The 16,388-nt window shown below is 41.0% G+C and overlaps 1 protein-coding gene across 1 annotated transcript in view; it reads left to right on the top strand.

Annotated features, from left to right (window-relative positions):
* Positions 1–7,773: 7,773 nt before the first annotated feature.
* The window catches only part of xkr6b (XK, Kell blood group complex subunit-related family, member 6b), a 59,682-nt gene continuing 51,067 nt past the window's right edge, over positions 7,774–16,388 (top strand). The window contains exon 1 of the mRNA XM_067572751.1: positions 7,774–8,733. Coding sequence (XP_067428852.1) covers positions 8,168–8,733 — 566 coding nt within the window. The 5' untranslated portion in view covers positions 7,774–8,167. The remainder of the gene's footprint in view (positions 8,734–16,388) is intronic.

Here is a 16,388-nt window from a genome sequence, read left to right as displayed (position 1 = left end):
TTATCAGAAAAAACAGTTTCAGCTATTCTGTAATAAAAGATTAGACTGGAACTCCTGCCTTTGCTCATCTGTCCTAACAGACAAGCCACTGAGTTGGTATTCCTGGAACCAGACTATCCTCAAGAGATATCAGTATTCCTTTGAGCTAAATATTCTTCAAAGCATGTACAGAAGCATGTGGGAAAATAAAAGAAACAAAAACACAATACGATGAAACAAAACAAAAATCCCAAATGAACTGTTCACAGAAAATAACTGTTGCATATCTACAGATTATCTCGATAAAGGGCTTTTTAAAAAAAAATTTTCCAAAGGGTTTCTCCAAATATAAATGATGGCCTATGTAAAGATGTAAGTTTATTCATCCAGGTAGTAAGATGTCAAATTATCCAGTGACTTAAACTTAAGAGTTGAAGACTTTTCATCTCTCATCTTGGAGCTTAATCATCTCAGAAATCAGTCCATGAAAAAAATTTTTTTTAGAGGATTTGCTCTATTTTACGGTGGGATTTACCTTAATTTTTGGTCTTTAGTGGAACATAAGAGGTCACTGGTAAGGGTTTAAGTATGGGAACAGTCATACCACACTTTGAAAGAGCTAAAATATTGTTTATGCTGAGCTTAACATTTAAAGTAGGATACTGATCATATCAATAGGCCCTGATAAGGAGAAACAAGTATTTAGTATTTGGAGTATTTAGATTTTCACTCCAACCAAAGACATCTCCTGCTGTATGAAACATGTAATATCAAAAACGGACACTAGGTGGTGACATTGCAATATTGTTGAGATTTGTGCTATTAAAAGACTAAACTGTATGGATCCATAATTCAATATCACCTTGATTTAAGATGTCTGGAAGGGACATACTGCATGATAATGAGAAACAAATCATTGTGTTGGTCATGCCAAGGAATGTGTATGTGTGTGTGTGTAGTTTTAATTGAAAGTCAGAGATTATAAAAGGACTAAACAGGACTCAGACTCAAAAGCAGACTCTTCAGGCAGATCAGAGTCATTTAAAAGCTCTTAACACACAGCTGTTAAACCATGCAGGCAGTCTACCAGTTAACAGCTGCAACCGATAGGAGATGAAACCAGGTAGACTAAATTCAAGGAAGACAACAAGCAGGCAAGACATCAGTAATAAGTCTGGTACATGAACAGGTAACAGGCTGGTCAAAGCTGAGAACATTAAGGAAATTTAAACAATCTGACAGCAGGTGAAAGAAAATCGATATCTTCATAGGTTATACATGCGATTGATTTAATGATCAGAAGAGAGCGGGCTTCCCTAATGGCTACTGGGTGTTAATTCTAAAAAAACGTTGGCCCCGAAGGAAAATGCTGTTACCTGAGGATTTTGTCTGTCTTCCTGCTGAGATTTTAAAAGCGCATGAAGGAACACACACACATGCTCACATGACCTTGAATGGGAGAATCTCTAAAGAGGTGAACTCTTTTGGAGAGAGAAGAGGAAGGAGAGCAGATGGCTTGGCGACGGCTATAGTGGGCCAGTTTGTTTTAGATACAACTCTGTCAGGGCAGTGTGTGTGTGTGTGTGTGTGTGTGTGTGTGTGTGTGATGTATTGCAAATCAGCGCGGTATTTGCTTCAGTTGCATCCTGTCTGGGCTTCACAATAGATGATTTGCTCTGGGCCTTTCCAGCCCTCATCATAGTGAACGCCGTAAAGATGCCAGAGCTCAACTGAATGTGAAACCCAGTGTTGCTTTACAAACCAAGTAACTGCCCTTCTTCTCTGGAAAAGATGCTTTGCTATGGCTTTTTTTTAAAAAGAAGATGGGCTGATAAAAAAAATAGCTTTCAAAGCAAATATTCACTCCATAGCCCTGTACGGGATACAAGAGAATAACCTAACCTCCATGTTTTATTTAACAGGATGCTCAGACAAATGTGTTGGTGCAGGATGATTTACTTTAGTTCCAGTTAGAAAATGTTACCTTTTATAACAGCAGCTGAATGTTATGGGGAACTTTGGGGAAATTATCCCAAACACAAACTTGCATTTTCCATTAGAAGAACATTTACAGACACAGATGAGTAACAGCCAGTTACTGTCACACTGTCAAATAAGTTGTCATCATTGAACTTCCAAATCTGTCTTCAATCTGTGTCACATTAGTGCAGATTTTGACATTTATTGACAAGTTTTGCGCAATTTTTTGGAAGATCACTCAGTGGATTTTTAGGGACTGACAGTCTGTACCCACACCTACGACATTACTCACGCCTGCCATTCATACAGTTTCATTAAAGACAATGTCTCATCCATGATTCATTTCTTTCCTTCAGCCTTCTGTTCTGGATGGTTGTTGTTCATTTGAATTCTTATTTTTGTGATGTTGTTTTTGTGTTATTTTGGACATGTCCAGTGAATCAGAGCAGCCAGTCATGGCAAATAAAGATGACTTAAACGTGGGTGCAGAGTCTAATACCAAAAATATGTTGCATAAGCTTGGAGAAACTTCATTATTTCTACACTTAAAGCTCCATCAGTAGCCTTGCTGGCCATGAAAGTTTGGAAAGGACATGTTATAGCTACTGAAATGAATGGTAGATCTATTGTGTCTATTCTTCTGTTAAGTTTTTGTTCCCCACGTTTATTTGAATGTAGCTCTATTGACTGTAATGGCCTGGTGTCATTTTTTATGTTTATTTAAGTTATTGCTTGGACAGGTTTGTGTCTCCATTTATGCAGTCATTTCTCATCTGGGTTACATGAAGGAAGTTTGCAATGACAAACACAAATCTAGTTACAGTTACCACCTCGCACTCCAATAGGAAAAACTGTGAAATAGCTTAAAAGACTCCTGAAGGATTTGTCACTAATTACATTCTTTGCATTATTTAGTGCATGCCACATGTGTGCTGCTGTAAACCTTGTAAGCCTGAGCAATATGCTTCCCTATTTGCTTTCATAAAATTTTCATATGTTTTGAGAATGGTTTTCTTTTCTTTCCTTGGTAATAGTAGATCGTTTTATTCAGTCAACCATTATCACAAAGTAGGGTTGCTATTTTTTTTTCTCACATTTCTTGTTTTCGTGTGCAATTGTAGCACATGAAATGATACCTTATTTACTATTTTTAAAGCATCCTTCATTATGCCTAATCAATCCCCCGAAGTAAAAATATATCGTAAAAAAAAGAGAGAGAGAAATCCAAAATCTATGAATATGCAAATATTGTTCATTTCAAAAGTTTAGAGACAAAAGATGTGTCCTACTTCACAGAAAAGTCCATTCCCAGTGTTTGTGCACTGTAGGCTTCAAGCTTCCACATCACGCTTCTGTAAATTTCATACTGGATCATGATTGGCTTCCGAACTGGTTGTAATGTCACAAATCCTGCTCGTACGTATACGCCTTAAACTGAGATTTAAGGTGAGCACAGTGAAATTTTCCACTTTCAGCAGATTAACGTGAAAACAGCCTTCTAGTGTCAAACTCTGCACATACATCATTCTGCACAGTGAAGCTCAAACATCCGAGTAAAGTTATAGTAAACAACACACAAACAACACACATTTTTGAGTGGAGGGGGACTTTAGTTATGTCTGGATAGGTTGTCTTTAGAATGTGTATATTGAAAAGTGCATTATAGAGTTTTTTTCTCAGCTGCTAGTTACTGAAAGTCACTTGCAATATACTCACTCATGACTCATTATGAGGTTAAAATCGTACAATATATCATTGGTAGATGCACAACAACTGATGAGCTTTGATAGGAGCAGTAGGTAACCTGATGAATGTTATGTAGTACAGCATCGCCCCGTTCCTCCTTGAAATACCTCTACAGCTCATTCTTAAAATCTCAAGTGATCTCTTTGTTTCCAGCATTAGGAGTCAGTTCCGTGTCTGCCATGATGAAAAAATGCCCCAACATGGAAGCAGTGCTTGTTTTCACCACCGCCGTATACATTACATTTTTTGTTTTGCTCTTGCTCTTTGGTAAGTTATTGTATGACATATCGGCCTCAGCAGCAGGAATTTTAACACAGACTGGAAATAAACTCACATTGACTTCTCATTGCTACTTTTATTGATGACAAAGTCCCAGTTTTATGGCCTTGCACACAATGCATCATTGATTTGCTCTTTATAAACCACCTGAACATTTTGCTCACTCGGTGCAGGATTTACATTTGAAGTACTGCTGGATAGAAAGCTTCATATGCCCTTCCTCTGCAGGTTCCCGTCCCTAGTGGAAATCACACACAGACTGTCTGATTTATTTAGCCTATACACCCCCTAAACAGCCCTCATTGTGATCTCCTCCTCAAGAGGCCTCTGAGTTTTTCTTGCTTCTCCTGCCCAGTATTCTTTTAAAGTCTGCTTCAATATTCACCCACTCTTTCTGTCTCACACATGAGCCTTGTGTTGCTCCTCCTGTTTAAAACGCCTGTTTGTTTCCCAATAAAGCGATTTGTGACAAATTGGTTAAAAGTGCCATAAAATTCGAACTGATGTCACATGATTTGTTTTCATTGCTGTGAGGCCTTTTCTACATTAAACTGCCTACCATCTCCAGTGAACATTAGAGCTGAGTGTGTGTCTAGTGTGCTGCTCAAAAGGCATTGTGGAGGCCTAACAGCCCTGAGGAAGAAGAGAAAATGAAGGTTACTCAGATGAAACAGGTTTTATGATGTGCCAGTCCCTTGCACACGACCATACTCTCTCGTGTGCATTCGATCACATTTAAAGAATTTTTTTCCCCAGTTATCTGGCCCGGAGGAACGACTATGCCCTGATTCTTTTCATCTAGCATCGTTGTGACTTTTCCTGCTATTCTAAAACAAAGGACTTCCCTCTCCCACTGCTTATCGTCCTTGATAAATAAGGAAGTAACAATCCACAATGACACACGCTGGTCTTAAAAGCAAAGTTAAAACTATTTAATCTTACATGATGTATTTGTGTTCAGACATGCTGTGGCATAACAATTTTTTGTAGACAACACTAAAGTCTCTGTGATAGCTTTCAATAAAAAGCAACAACTTGATGGATTAAATGTAATTGTGATCATATAGTTCACACAAGAAGTGTTTTATGTACTGTAAAATCTATCAGCTATAATGTCTGGGGGAAAACATATGGAATTTCTGGTGTGAAACCAGACAGGGCCCGGTCTAATGAACTCAATCAGAAATAATGAAGTGAATTAATGTAGCTCTGGGCTCTATCTCACTGGCACAATGTTTTTTTTTCCACCTGGCTAATCTGTACTTACATTAAGTGATTTATACATTAATGTATAATTATAGCATACATATAATTACAGCCTCACACATTGTACTCACAGCCTTCATCTGTGTTGAGTTTCAATTCATACAGTATGACTGTCTGACTTGGTGAAGGTCCACACAGGTTAACAGTATTATTACATTAAAGTAGTGAACACTGAGGATGGGATTAGGTAACTCTTTAAACATTACTCTCACAAAAGTCAGAAGTAGAAAGAGGAGCCTTGAAATGCTTGATTGAATAAAAGGAACAGTGGAAATACTGTCATAGTTTGGATTGGGTCAGCGTTTGAAAAAAATAGATTTACTCCAGAAGTCATTTGTGAACAGACAAGGTAAAAAAGATGGACGGTTTATGCTTTCATAAATACACATATACACTTCCTGCAGCTTTTGACATATTGTGCCTTTTGTAGTGTTAGACAGTGTCGGTCAGCTATGGATTGGTCAAACCGGCTGTGAAAAGACTTTTTTCCTGAAGTGATTTCCATGTAAGAAATAGAGGACGAAATCCACAGTCCTCATTCTGTGTAAAAATGCAATCTTAAAAAGGAACCCCAGCAATTTTACAAATCAAAATCTGTTCACAGGTCTTTGGATGTACTATGCATGAAAAAAGTTGTATAAAACCTTTTGTGGTTCCAGATGGAGCTGTGTGAAATACAATAAACTGCCTCAAGTGATGTCATTTGTGGCAGTGTTGGTTGGGGCTGAAGACTACAAGTTCACAAATTTCTGCATGTGAAGACCTCTGTAGCCTGCTCCTCATCTCTGCTTGAGGCTAGCTACTACTAGCATAACACACTCGAACCTCTGAACCAAAGTGGAACTGTTGGTAGTTGAGTTGCATTGTGAGTAATAAGTGCCAGGTTTTGGCAGAAAGAAGAACACACAGAATAAAAGACACACAAAAAAGGACAATATATATGGTTCTTCTGATTTGATTTTGATCCTTTGAAAAAAAATGTCCATCATGAGTCCAAAAATGTTATAAGAGTTCAATGTGAAATTGGTGGAGTCTTTTCAGTTCAGCTCAATGTAATATGAAGCCTCAGAAGTCTGTATTAGTCAAATCAAGTGGGTATCTTCCAAAGTTATGGCCCTTTTAGTATAAAGCTCCCTTCTTGTGCATCCACAGTGTTTCCTGGCAGAGCCAAAGTGGAAGAACAGTAACACAAAGCGGGCATTTGGTACTAAAATGAAAGTAATGTTGCAAGCTACCCACTTATTCAACTCAGACTGCAGAGGTCTCATGTTAAGCCCCCTTTCCAACTGAATTTGGGAATAATTTTACACATTGAGAACTATGAATTTTGGCTCCAGCACTTACCCTGGAATCACTTTAAGAGGGGATGTCTTTTACAGCCAGTATGGAGTGAAGGAACAATTACAGTGATTAAAAATAATTTCAATGTACAAACGGACAACTGACTATTGTTTTAAGACAGACTTGAAAAAACTGCAGACTTATCCTTTAAAAAATAGGGTTAGGGGCTAGGGAATGCGCTATTTCAGCACTGGACAGCTCCCATCAAAAACAGGCGAGCAGGCAGCAGGGGTGAAGCGGGCATGATCCAATCAATCACACATTGGATATGACCCTGCATGGCAGCTCTGTGGGCACAGTCTAATCACAGTGTTGTTGAGCCTGCAGCGGACTCACCAGCTCTTTGCTCGCACATGCTACCAGAGGGGGGGAAAGTGTCTCTTTCCAGCAAATGCTTAACCCCTTGACTGGTGCTGGAAAAAATGCGGCAGAAAAGGGAGAAAATTCAACATGTTCCTTAGCAACCATGCTAGAGACCTATAGATTCACCTAGATCAATTCTGCCTTTTCCCGGAGGATATGGTGTGTGGAAGTTGCCTATAGCCTCCTCTTATGTCATTTGTATTGCTGAGGTAAAATTACTTGCATGCAGCATCTTCCTTATTTGTTGATAGAAATGACTATTATCTTACGAAAAACATATTAAATTCAGAAATACACTAAACATACCGGATGCTGATAACATGTAAGAGCATTATACACTCATACCAGAGGAGAAACAGACACAAAAAGGACAGCAAGGTCACTATAAACTCTTTATAGAGCAATAAAACACGTTGCAGGATGTTCTTTTCGTCAGTAGGAGCGCTTTAGTTTTGTTCCGCCTCCCTCCTACAAAAAATTACCACACACTGTGTCACTGTGACTGATTCAAGTGTTCAAACAACGGGAATGACTTCCTTTGGTGTCGTGAATAGGCATGTTGCATTACATCATGCAGTCCTCTCCTGCATATTTGGGGGCTTCAAACGAGACACTAGATGGCAACCACGTTGAGAGGGAGAGACAGTGAGTGTTTATGTGTGTGCGTGAGAGAGGGGGAGAGAGAGAGAGACAGACAGACGGAGGGAGGGAGGGAGGGAGGGAGAGAGAGAGAGAGAGAGAGAGAGAGAGAGAGAGAGAGAGAGAGAGAGAGAGAGAGAGGAGGGGAGAGGTGGGGGATGAATTACGTCGGTATGGGACAGTGAAGAGACGGTCTGCTCATGGCACTCAGCTTGCAGCTGGAGGAGAGCTGCAGAGAGGGGAAACAACTGAACAGCGGGGAATGAGATTAATGCACAGGTAAAAATTGGTCGACCACAGTTGGATGCACGAGGTTCAAATTAAATTGTTTGAACCTGTAGATTAGATTACTGTTGTGGCCAAGTGAGAATACATCTGCAGTGGGGGGAAACCAAGAAAAGATGTGCTGCGTCTGTGGTGCCAGTGGCGCGCTATCTGGGCACAGAGTGAGCGACGGCGACGCGCTGACACCCCGCTTTTAGATGGCTCCAACATCTGGGGTGCAAAACAGGTGTCAGGGAAGTGTCGTCACGAACCCCGGAAGCCGGAGGAGGTGGGAACATCAGAGGGAAAGATGGCAGCGAAATCCGATGGTCGCGGGGTCGTCACCGGTTTCGCCCAGCTGCACAACCTGGACGAGGTGGTGGGGACGGGAGAGGACGACACTCAGAACGGCAGCTCATTCCACATCTGCCACTGCTGCAACACCTCGTCGTGCTACTGGGGCTGCCGGAGCGCCTGCCTGCATTACCTCCGGGGGAAGGGGAAGGGGAAGGGGAGAGATGCGGCGCGGCCACCGCAGGAGGAGCGCCTCTGGCTGGACTGCCTGTGGATCATCCTGGCACTGCTGGTCTTCTTCTGGGACGTGGGGACCGATCTGTGGCTGGCCATCGACTATTACCACAAGCAGGACTTCCTGTGGTCAGGCCTGACCCTGTTCTTCGTGCTGGTGCCCTCGGTTCTGGTCCAGATCCTGAGCTTCAGGTGGTTTGTGCAGGATTACACTGGGGGCGGACTGGGCACCGTGGAGGGGTTGAGTAGCAGAGCTACAGCCAGTCTGCAAAGAGACAAGTGCTGCCGCTTCTCTGTCTGGCTCTGGCAGACCATCATACACATCTTTCAGATGGGACAAGTGTGGAGGTAAGACAAACTTTGAGTTTAGCCTTTAAAAGAATCCGTTAGACCCCCAAAGCACAGTGTTTCCAGCTCCCCTCACTCTATCCATTCACTCAGCCTTCTAACCTCCTCCTGACTGTCACCTGGTATAACCCGTTGTTGTGTAGGCTACATGACTGGGGTGAAAATCAGCACCGTGGTGATGCCATCACGCTTGCTTCACAGTCTCCACTATTTTGGTATCACAGCCGTTATTTGCATTTTCCATTTATATACATGTAATTGCATTTTAGCCGTTCTGCAAGGAATTTGATGCTCTCAGTCAAATGCGTTGACTGCCACAGATGCACAGAAATTGCCCCGCTGTGATTATTTCATCACAGTGCGCCATTGCGCTTGTGTGGGGAGGGAAGAGGGCTATTTGTTCAAAGAGGGACAGGTAGTAGCCGGAAGCTTGTGTGTGTGTGTGTGTGTGTGTGTGTGTGTGTGTGTGTGTGTGTGTGTGTGTGTGTGTGTGTGTGTGTGTGTGTGTCAGGCGCGCCGTTCACATCACAGTGCACACGGTCGCCTCGATTCACCCGCTCTCTCCCTCCCCGCATCAAATACTCCAACTCTGCAACTAGAGGCCAGAGGAGCATCTGTTTTCACAGCTCAAAAACTACATCTTCCCCCCACAGACATGATGTCATCGATTCCTCTGCGACGCTCGACATCTTTGGTCCCCAAATCCGCTTCTTGGCCGTACAAATTGATGCGTCGGGGGACCGCGGGGACACTCAAGGTGTAGGCTACGTCTCTGCGCGTAATCTGTGACATGTAGCGGCTACAGCAGTTGTAAAATGTGACACTGGTGCGCGCAGCTTATCTACTCCAGTCGGAGCTTCTCAGCAGCGAATTGTTTTTGGTGCAGACAGACGCAATGGCTGGCATTTAATGGGGAAAAAAAGTAACGCATGACGGCTGCGCTCTGAGAGGACTGCCAGCGGCTGTACAGATGTAAAACAGCACAGTGTGAGACTCAGTGGACAGGGTCAAAAAAAAATCATCCTGACTTTCAAGGCTTTCATTCGACGCTTGTTGTGTTGTTGTGCATCTGTGCGTTTGGGAGACTGAGATTGACCACTGACTGTGATTGTGTTATAGTGTTTGTGTTAGACAGCTGCCTTTTCTCCCCATGAGTCAAATAGATTTTTAAGCCATGTGTTGTAGACTAATGCGTGAGAACATTTGTGCTACGGGCTAAATTACTCACACGCTGGGACTAAGAGTAAAATCTGAACTGAAACTATCTGACCACAAGCTTTAAATGAGATACCAACAACCTAATCCAGTTTCACCTATTCCCTTTCTCAGTCTACTCTAAAAATAAACCTAATTTCCTTTTCACGTGGCTGGAAAGAACATCTCCACTCTTAGATTCAAGTTAAATTTAGTTCATGCCGGCGCATCCCCTGTCAAGATGGGTTTTCCCAGCATGAGACAGACAATCCACTCTGCGTTCCTCATCAGACTCATTTTGAGCCACACCTGAAGGCTATTTTATATTGATTAGCTGCTGTTGCATTGGCTCAACTGTATTTACTCTAGTGTGGTTCCATTGATCATGTGTTCATATCTGTAGTGAAGAAAAGGACATAGAAAGTGCTGGTGTGCAGTAAAAGACATTGGTGGTTATGGTGGTTGATGCACTCTGGACTGTAATTCCACTCATCGTTCCCCTCGTCATGCATCGCCCACTTCCTCATTCTTCATCCATGTTTCAGATGACAACTCAGGGATTGTGAGTAGTAACCAATGCACATGCTATTTTATTAAGTAGCTTTCACTAGCAAGTGAAACAGCCTCTTTTTTTAGGTCACTAGGCTCCCATACAACGACTCAGGCCTGCATCAATTTGTTTTTGGTTTAAAGGACACTATTTTACTTTGGTTGCAGAGTGAGTATGTGTGTGTGAGTGTGGGCCTTTAAGTTAGGAGCTTTTGAAGTGGTAAATAAGATCAGAACTGAAATTAAAGGAGCAGATCAACAAAAATTGACTGTAAAACTTTGGAGAAAGGTTTGAATTCAAAAGTGAAAGTTTGTTTTGGTACACTATTTTCATACCTATTTACCATTATTTGCATTGAGAGTTCTCTGTGTGTGTCATATTTACATTTCATCAAGGTGGAGTTGAATTTAAAAAGGGAATAATAGTTTAAAACATAATTCGTAGTGGGATTTAAAATTAGTGACTCATATATTCCTGCTAAGTGGAGGCACTTTCATATATATGTAATTCGTAAAAGCTTTAAAGCTAGTAATTTCATTTCTGTTACACAGGTTAGCACATTCAGCCACAGGTAAAAGTACCCAGGGCCCCGCCCATAGCACTACAACACCCTTTAGACAGTTTATAACTATATAGCTACATGGGTTGGGTGCTACTTGTGGTCATAAGGAACACAAGGGAACATAATCGGTTGGTGTGTATGTTGTGACAGCCCAAAGCCTGGGGCGAGGGATCGTTGTCAAGCCACTGTCTCCCCTCGGACATGATCCGCCTGGCTGCTGGTTCGGGGTTGAAGGTCAAAAGCTGCTCCTGTCAGCTTAGTGAGAGTTCACAACCCAAGACTTGCAGGGCTAACAGTTGATATGGAGATTAGTAGCCACTGCAAGAGGCCACCCTGCCAATAGGTAGCATAAGTTAGCATATTACAATGTATAATGGGGTGAGAATATATTAAACTATTCAGTAGGTGCTTTCTCGTTTGAACTTTTCAAATCATGTGTTTTGTTATCATATTGGCAGTAAATGATCATTTTCCATGATAGGATTTCAAAGCAACTATCACAGCCATTCTTAGGCATCCATAACAAGACGCTGCAGTATCAGTTTGTGAAATGTTTTGCATTCATTAATATGAGAAAACAAGATGAAGTGCTGACAGGACTCACAAACACTGCCTCATCATGTCTCATTACTCAATTCTATCTTCAATTCTCGATTCAATTAGCTGTTCTCCCTCGTTGCACCTGAGGACCGAGCTGATGACAGAATCGCCAAGCTTGTTTTGCAGTTATCTCCTTGTTAATTGTTGACAGAACGGGGAGGATTCCTCTCCCATCTGTAATCCCACTATGTCATTGGCTCTCCGCGGCTCTTTCATGTCGTCCTCCCTGTGAATCACTAGCGCTGCTGGCGGTGCCTCCTTAAGCTTAGAGATTCCGCTCACATATGCCCAGGCACACAGTGGCTCTCACACATACACAGAGGTCTCCTTGCAGTGCGATGGACAGCTTAATCAGTGTAAACCCAAATTAGCGTCTGACTGAAAAAGAAGTGCATCCATCTTTGCTCCCCCAAGGAAAGCTGAGTATAAGTTTTGGAAGCTCTTTGTTGTTGGGAAATCCCAGCAGAGTTGGGTGGGGTGTTATCCTTTTCTTCCCCTTTAATGTCTTATAGTTGGCTGAAAACACTGTATAATTGGCAATTATAAGAAGTTTCACATAAACTGAACCACATTTCAGGACTTGAATCCAACTGAGCAGTGAGCATCCAGCATCACATCTCTGCTGTAGAAAGGAACATGTGCTGCAGTTTCAAAACAACCTGTAAATATGTGCAGTAATTTCATATTTAAACACTTCAAAATTCCCAAAATATGCATCAGAAAACAATCCTCAAAACATGTAGCCAGTCTAGGATGGCAATACTTTTAAACTCAGCTTCCCCATTTCAGCCTGGACACTTAGAACCATTTAGATATCTTTTAAAAAGTTAATCAGTTCAGAGTAATTTAGTTCAGATACTTAACAGAATATGGTGAATTTTTGTCCAGGTATAGTGTATACAAGAAGATTGAGGAGCTGTCCAGTCCTGAAATCACTGCTCTACTCGTGTCCTCTTTGTGGGAGCTGTCCAGTGCTGAAATTGAAAGAAATAACTTTTAATGCATTTTTAATTTCATGCAATCTATAATTAAACACAATTATTTTTTGTAGGGTGTGTATACATGAGTTTGTATTGATTTGTATATCTCATTTGGTGTCACACAGTGTCCCAGACAAACACAACAGTGCGTTGTGGAGCACCCTAACCACAATAAAGATGATACCCAGGAGACAGATTTCACGTTTTAATATGCTAAGTGATATTAGGTTTAATATTTTATTCAGTGCATATTTGGATTCCTGCTGACTTAATTCTTGACGGTGAATTTGTCAACTGCAGTAAAAGGTGCTGAAATGTTTTTGTGATTTGAGTGATGTTTACCTACAGTAAAACAAATCGATAAGGTAGTAGGGTTTCATTGTGGTTGAAGTGATAAAGTTATACATTATATGTGATTCTTGTTGTTTTTCATGATGATACATTGTGTGCATGATAATCAGAGTGTGTGGGCAGTATCGCTTGCTTGACAATATATGAAAATGTAAAATATTCCAGATCAGTGCCAAAATGCAATGCACTTCAGACTACTAAAATGGAAATCTTCCATATGTGTAGGGGTCAAATGGGACCACAGAAACTGCTTAATATGCTGGTAAACATGCAGTGTGTACTCTCAAGTTTTTTATATCTTAGGTCTTGTGTTGTTTGAGTTCATGTTGGCTATCAAGGAATTCTCCAGTTCTGCAGAAGCCAAAGTGGTGGGGGCTCCCCCCCCCCCCCCCCTTTGCAATTGTACAAAATGTTGTAACACCACAGATCTGATGCTTGGATTACACTGTAATCCAGTACAAGAGTGGGCTCACCACCGAGCAACACGAAGAAACCGCCTCATGGTTGACATCTGCTTCTGTTTCCTAGCCTGGTAAATATTAATACAGACTGGGAAGGAGTCGACAAAAGCCTCTCTTGGCTGGCTGGGCTGCTTGTAGTTGCCAAAAAAGGTTTGTACATGCGGCAAAGCGAGACATTGAGATGATACAATACAACCAGCTGCCCTATCAAAGAAAAAAAAAGCTGAGGGGGATGAAAGAGGGAAAAGATGGAGGCTTGGATAAACTGGTGACAAGCCATATGATTATGTATTGAGAGTTTAAAATGGCAAAAGATGGGGACATCTTGTTCCCCCTACAGTGGAAGAATTGGAGTATTTTTTCTTTTTAGTGAAAGAAACAACTGATAGACGGCTGGGTCTTACTGGGCTGCTTATTCTGTTCCCTGGCAGAATAAATAAGTCTGGGAATCTCCTTAAAAATTCAGCTGTTTTCCATTGTTGTAAAGGCAAAAAATATGAATGTCTTGATGTTCATTTTATAAGAATCACATTAAAATACATACCGCTAACCCAAATAGATTTTATTCAATGAAAGATGAAAATGAAAAGAATACAAAGACAGACAGGAAACGCTTATCTGTACAAAGGAACACATCTGATTCTGTTGTGTGTTATTTACAGACAGCACATTAAACTTCCATTGCCACTCTAGTACATGTCAGTGGAGCACTGCTCGTTTTCTCATTAGCACTGATAACGGGGGACAAACCTGTTAAAACCCCCAATTATGTGACAGAGGGGCCTATCAAAACGCAAGAAAAGACAGCTTTCTTGGGAACATATCGCAGCTGGGGGTAAAGAGACAGAAAAACATAAATGGCATAAAAATATGTGGCTCAGTTATTCAAGTGGCGGAGGAAGAGAGAAAGATCTGAAGAGAAAGAAAAGGGGGATTCAGTTGCTGTTTTGGTTCGGTGTCATCAGGAATTGAGTTCAAGCTGGGTTATTGAATTAGAGAATATTGCTGGAAAATGTTTGATTTAAACAGACAGATGCACGATTAAGCAGTGTATCATAGAAATCAAGAAGGTTTTACAGAGCAGGCAAATGTGTTGGCAGTGACCTTACCTCGGTACATCATGGTAAGACCCTAAATAAATGAGTAGCTAACATGTTAGCTGATTTCAAACCCATTTCTTGAGGCGATTACACCTGCTCTTACTGCAGAGAGCTCTTAAGTTCAGTGCAGGGTGAACCTATGATGATGCTTGATTTAACTGCCTCAGGCCTGCCTCCTGAGCAAAACAATATTTTGTAGTAGAAGCCAGAAGGCCCTGATGTTACAGCTTTGCTGCCTCTCAACACTGGTCAACAGACAGAAGCAGGCTGGCGCACATGAGGCATTATTAAGGAAAAGGGGCATATGGGTTACCAGACAGACATTTGTATGCAGATCACAAATGTATGTGTGCGGGCCGGGCACATACATACACACATGTACACAAACTACACCACAGGGGAGTAGAGAGTAGCTCTTTTTTGATATACCTCCTTATATGCAGTCTCACATCACAGCCTCTTTCTCGCTGACAGACACGCAGAAACACACACCTTGGCAGAATTATACATTTCCATGTCCTGTTTCTTCAGGCACTTAGATCAGAGAGAGGTGGTGCAGAAAATGGACAATAAACTCCTCCCACCCTCTCCTGGCTCTGTCCTTTTGCAAAAAAAAAATCATCTGCACTCTTCCCCTTGGAGAAAATAGAAATAAGTGAACATAGAAATAAGTATGCCTCTTCTTTTACAAGAAGAAGAACGCGCACTTAGTTACACAAGTGTCCCTTTCATTTACTAACATTAGAAAACAAAGCTGAGTAAGAGAAGGATTCTCTATATATTTTTTTACTGTCAACAAATCCCATGAAAAGACCAAAATCAACAGCGAACTGATCCTACTAACAATTTTAATAATATTTTATGTTTATCCAAAGCTTGATGTAGCTTATTCCTCTGTGCCATAGACCTCCATTGTTACACAGAAATGATAAAAATTCATCAATGCTCCATTATTACAATGAAGCCAGGCACTACAGCTGCAACAATTAGTTGATTAATTGATTAGTCAGTCAACAGAAAATTAATCGCCAACTACTTGACTGATAATCAATTAAACATTTTGAGTCTGTGTTTAATTAAAAATTACCAAATTCTCTGATTCCAGCTTCTCAAATGTGTTTTTTGTTTAATTAGTCTTGTATGATAGTAAACTAAGTGTCTTTGGGTTATGGAAATGGTTGGGTCTTGGTCAAGACAAAGCAAGACATTTGAGGACATCACCGTGGGTTTTGAGAAACAGTGACTGACATTTTTCACCATTTGTAGATCAAATGATTTATCAGGAAAAATAATTAACAAATTAATTTATAATGAAAATAATCATTTGGCACAGTTCTAATGGGCGCTGCAGTTTATTTTGTGTCAATCTTGCATATACCATCCTGCTACTGTAAATACTCACAAGAGTACTAAACGTGTATTAACCCACTTCTGAAAGTAGTCCCCAAAAATGCACTACTCACTCCTGTTGGAGTAACGTTTGATAAAAACTACAATGCCCAGCTGTTTAAGGAAATTGTTTAGCCTTTTAAAAAAAATTGAAACTACATATTTGTGACCCATAACTGTTTTATGTCTTAAGTAGGGACCAATAGGTTGTGTAACACAGACAGAGACAGGTTAATGCATTGCTGGTCTTTTCATGGGACTTGTGGATGACACAAAAAATGTAAAAGAATGCCAACCTTATCCGTTTAATTTGATTAGACCCACACTTGCGGCCATATTTTATATTTGCTTCCGTATATGTTAACATGTTTAGATTTTTCTTTTCTGCTCGCTACATTTGTAACTTGTGTGCTTGTGGAACTTAGCTCATGATGATGTAGGATTTATTGACTTTGAAGTCTGTTGTTT

This window comes from Thunnus thynnus, chromosome 18 (assembly GCF_963924715.1).
Source record: "Thunnus thynnus chromosome 18, fThuThy2.1, whole genome shotgun sequence".
Taxonomy (NCBI): Eukaryota; Metazoa; Chordata; class Actinopteri; order Scombriformes; family Scombridae; genus Thunnus; species Thunnus thynnus.
The sequence above is the reverse complement of the archived record's forward strand: the minus strand, read 5'-3'. Positions and strand labels throughout refer to the sequence as shown.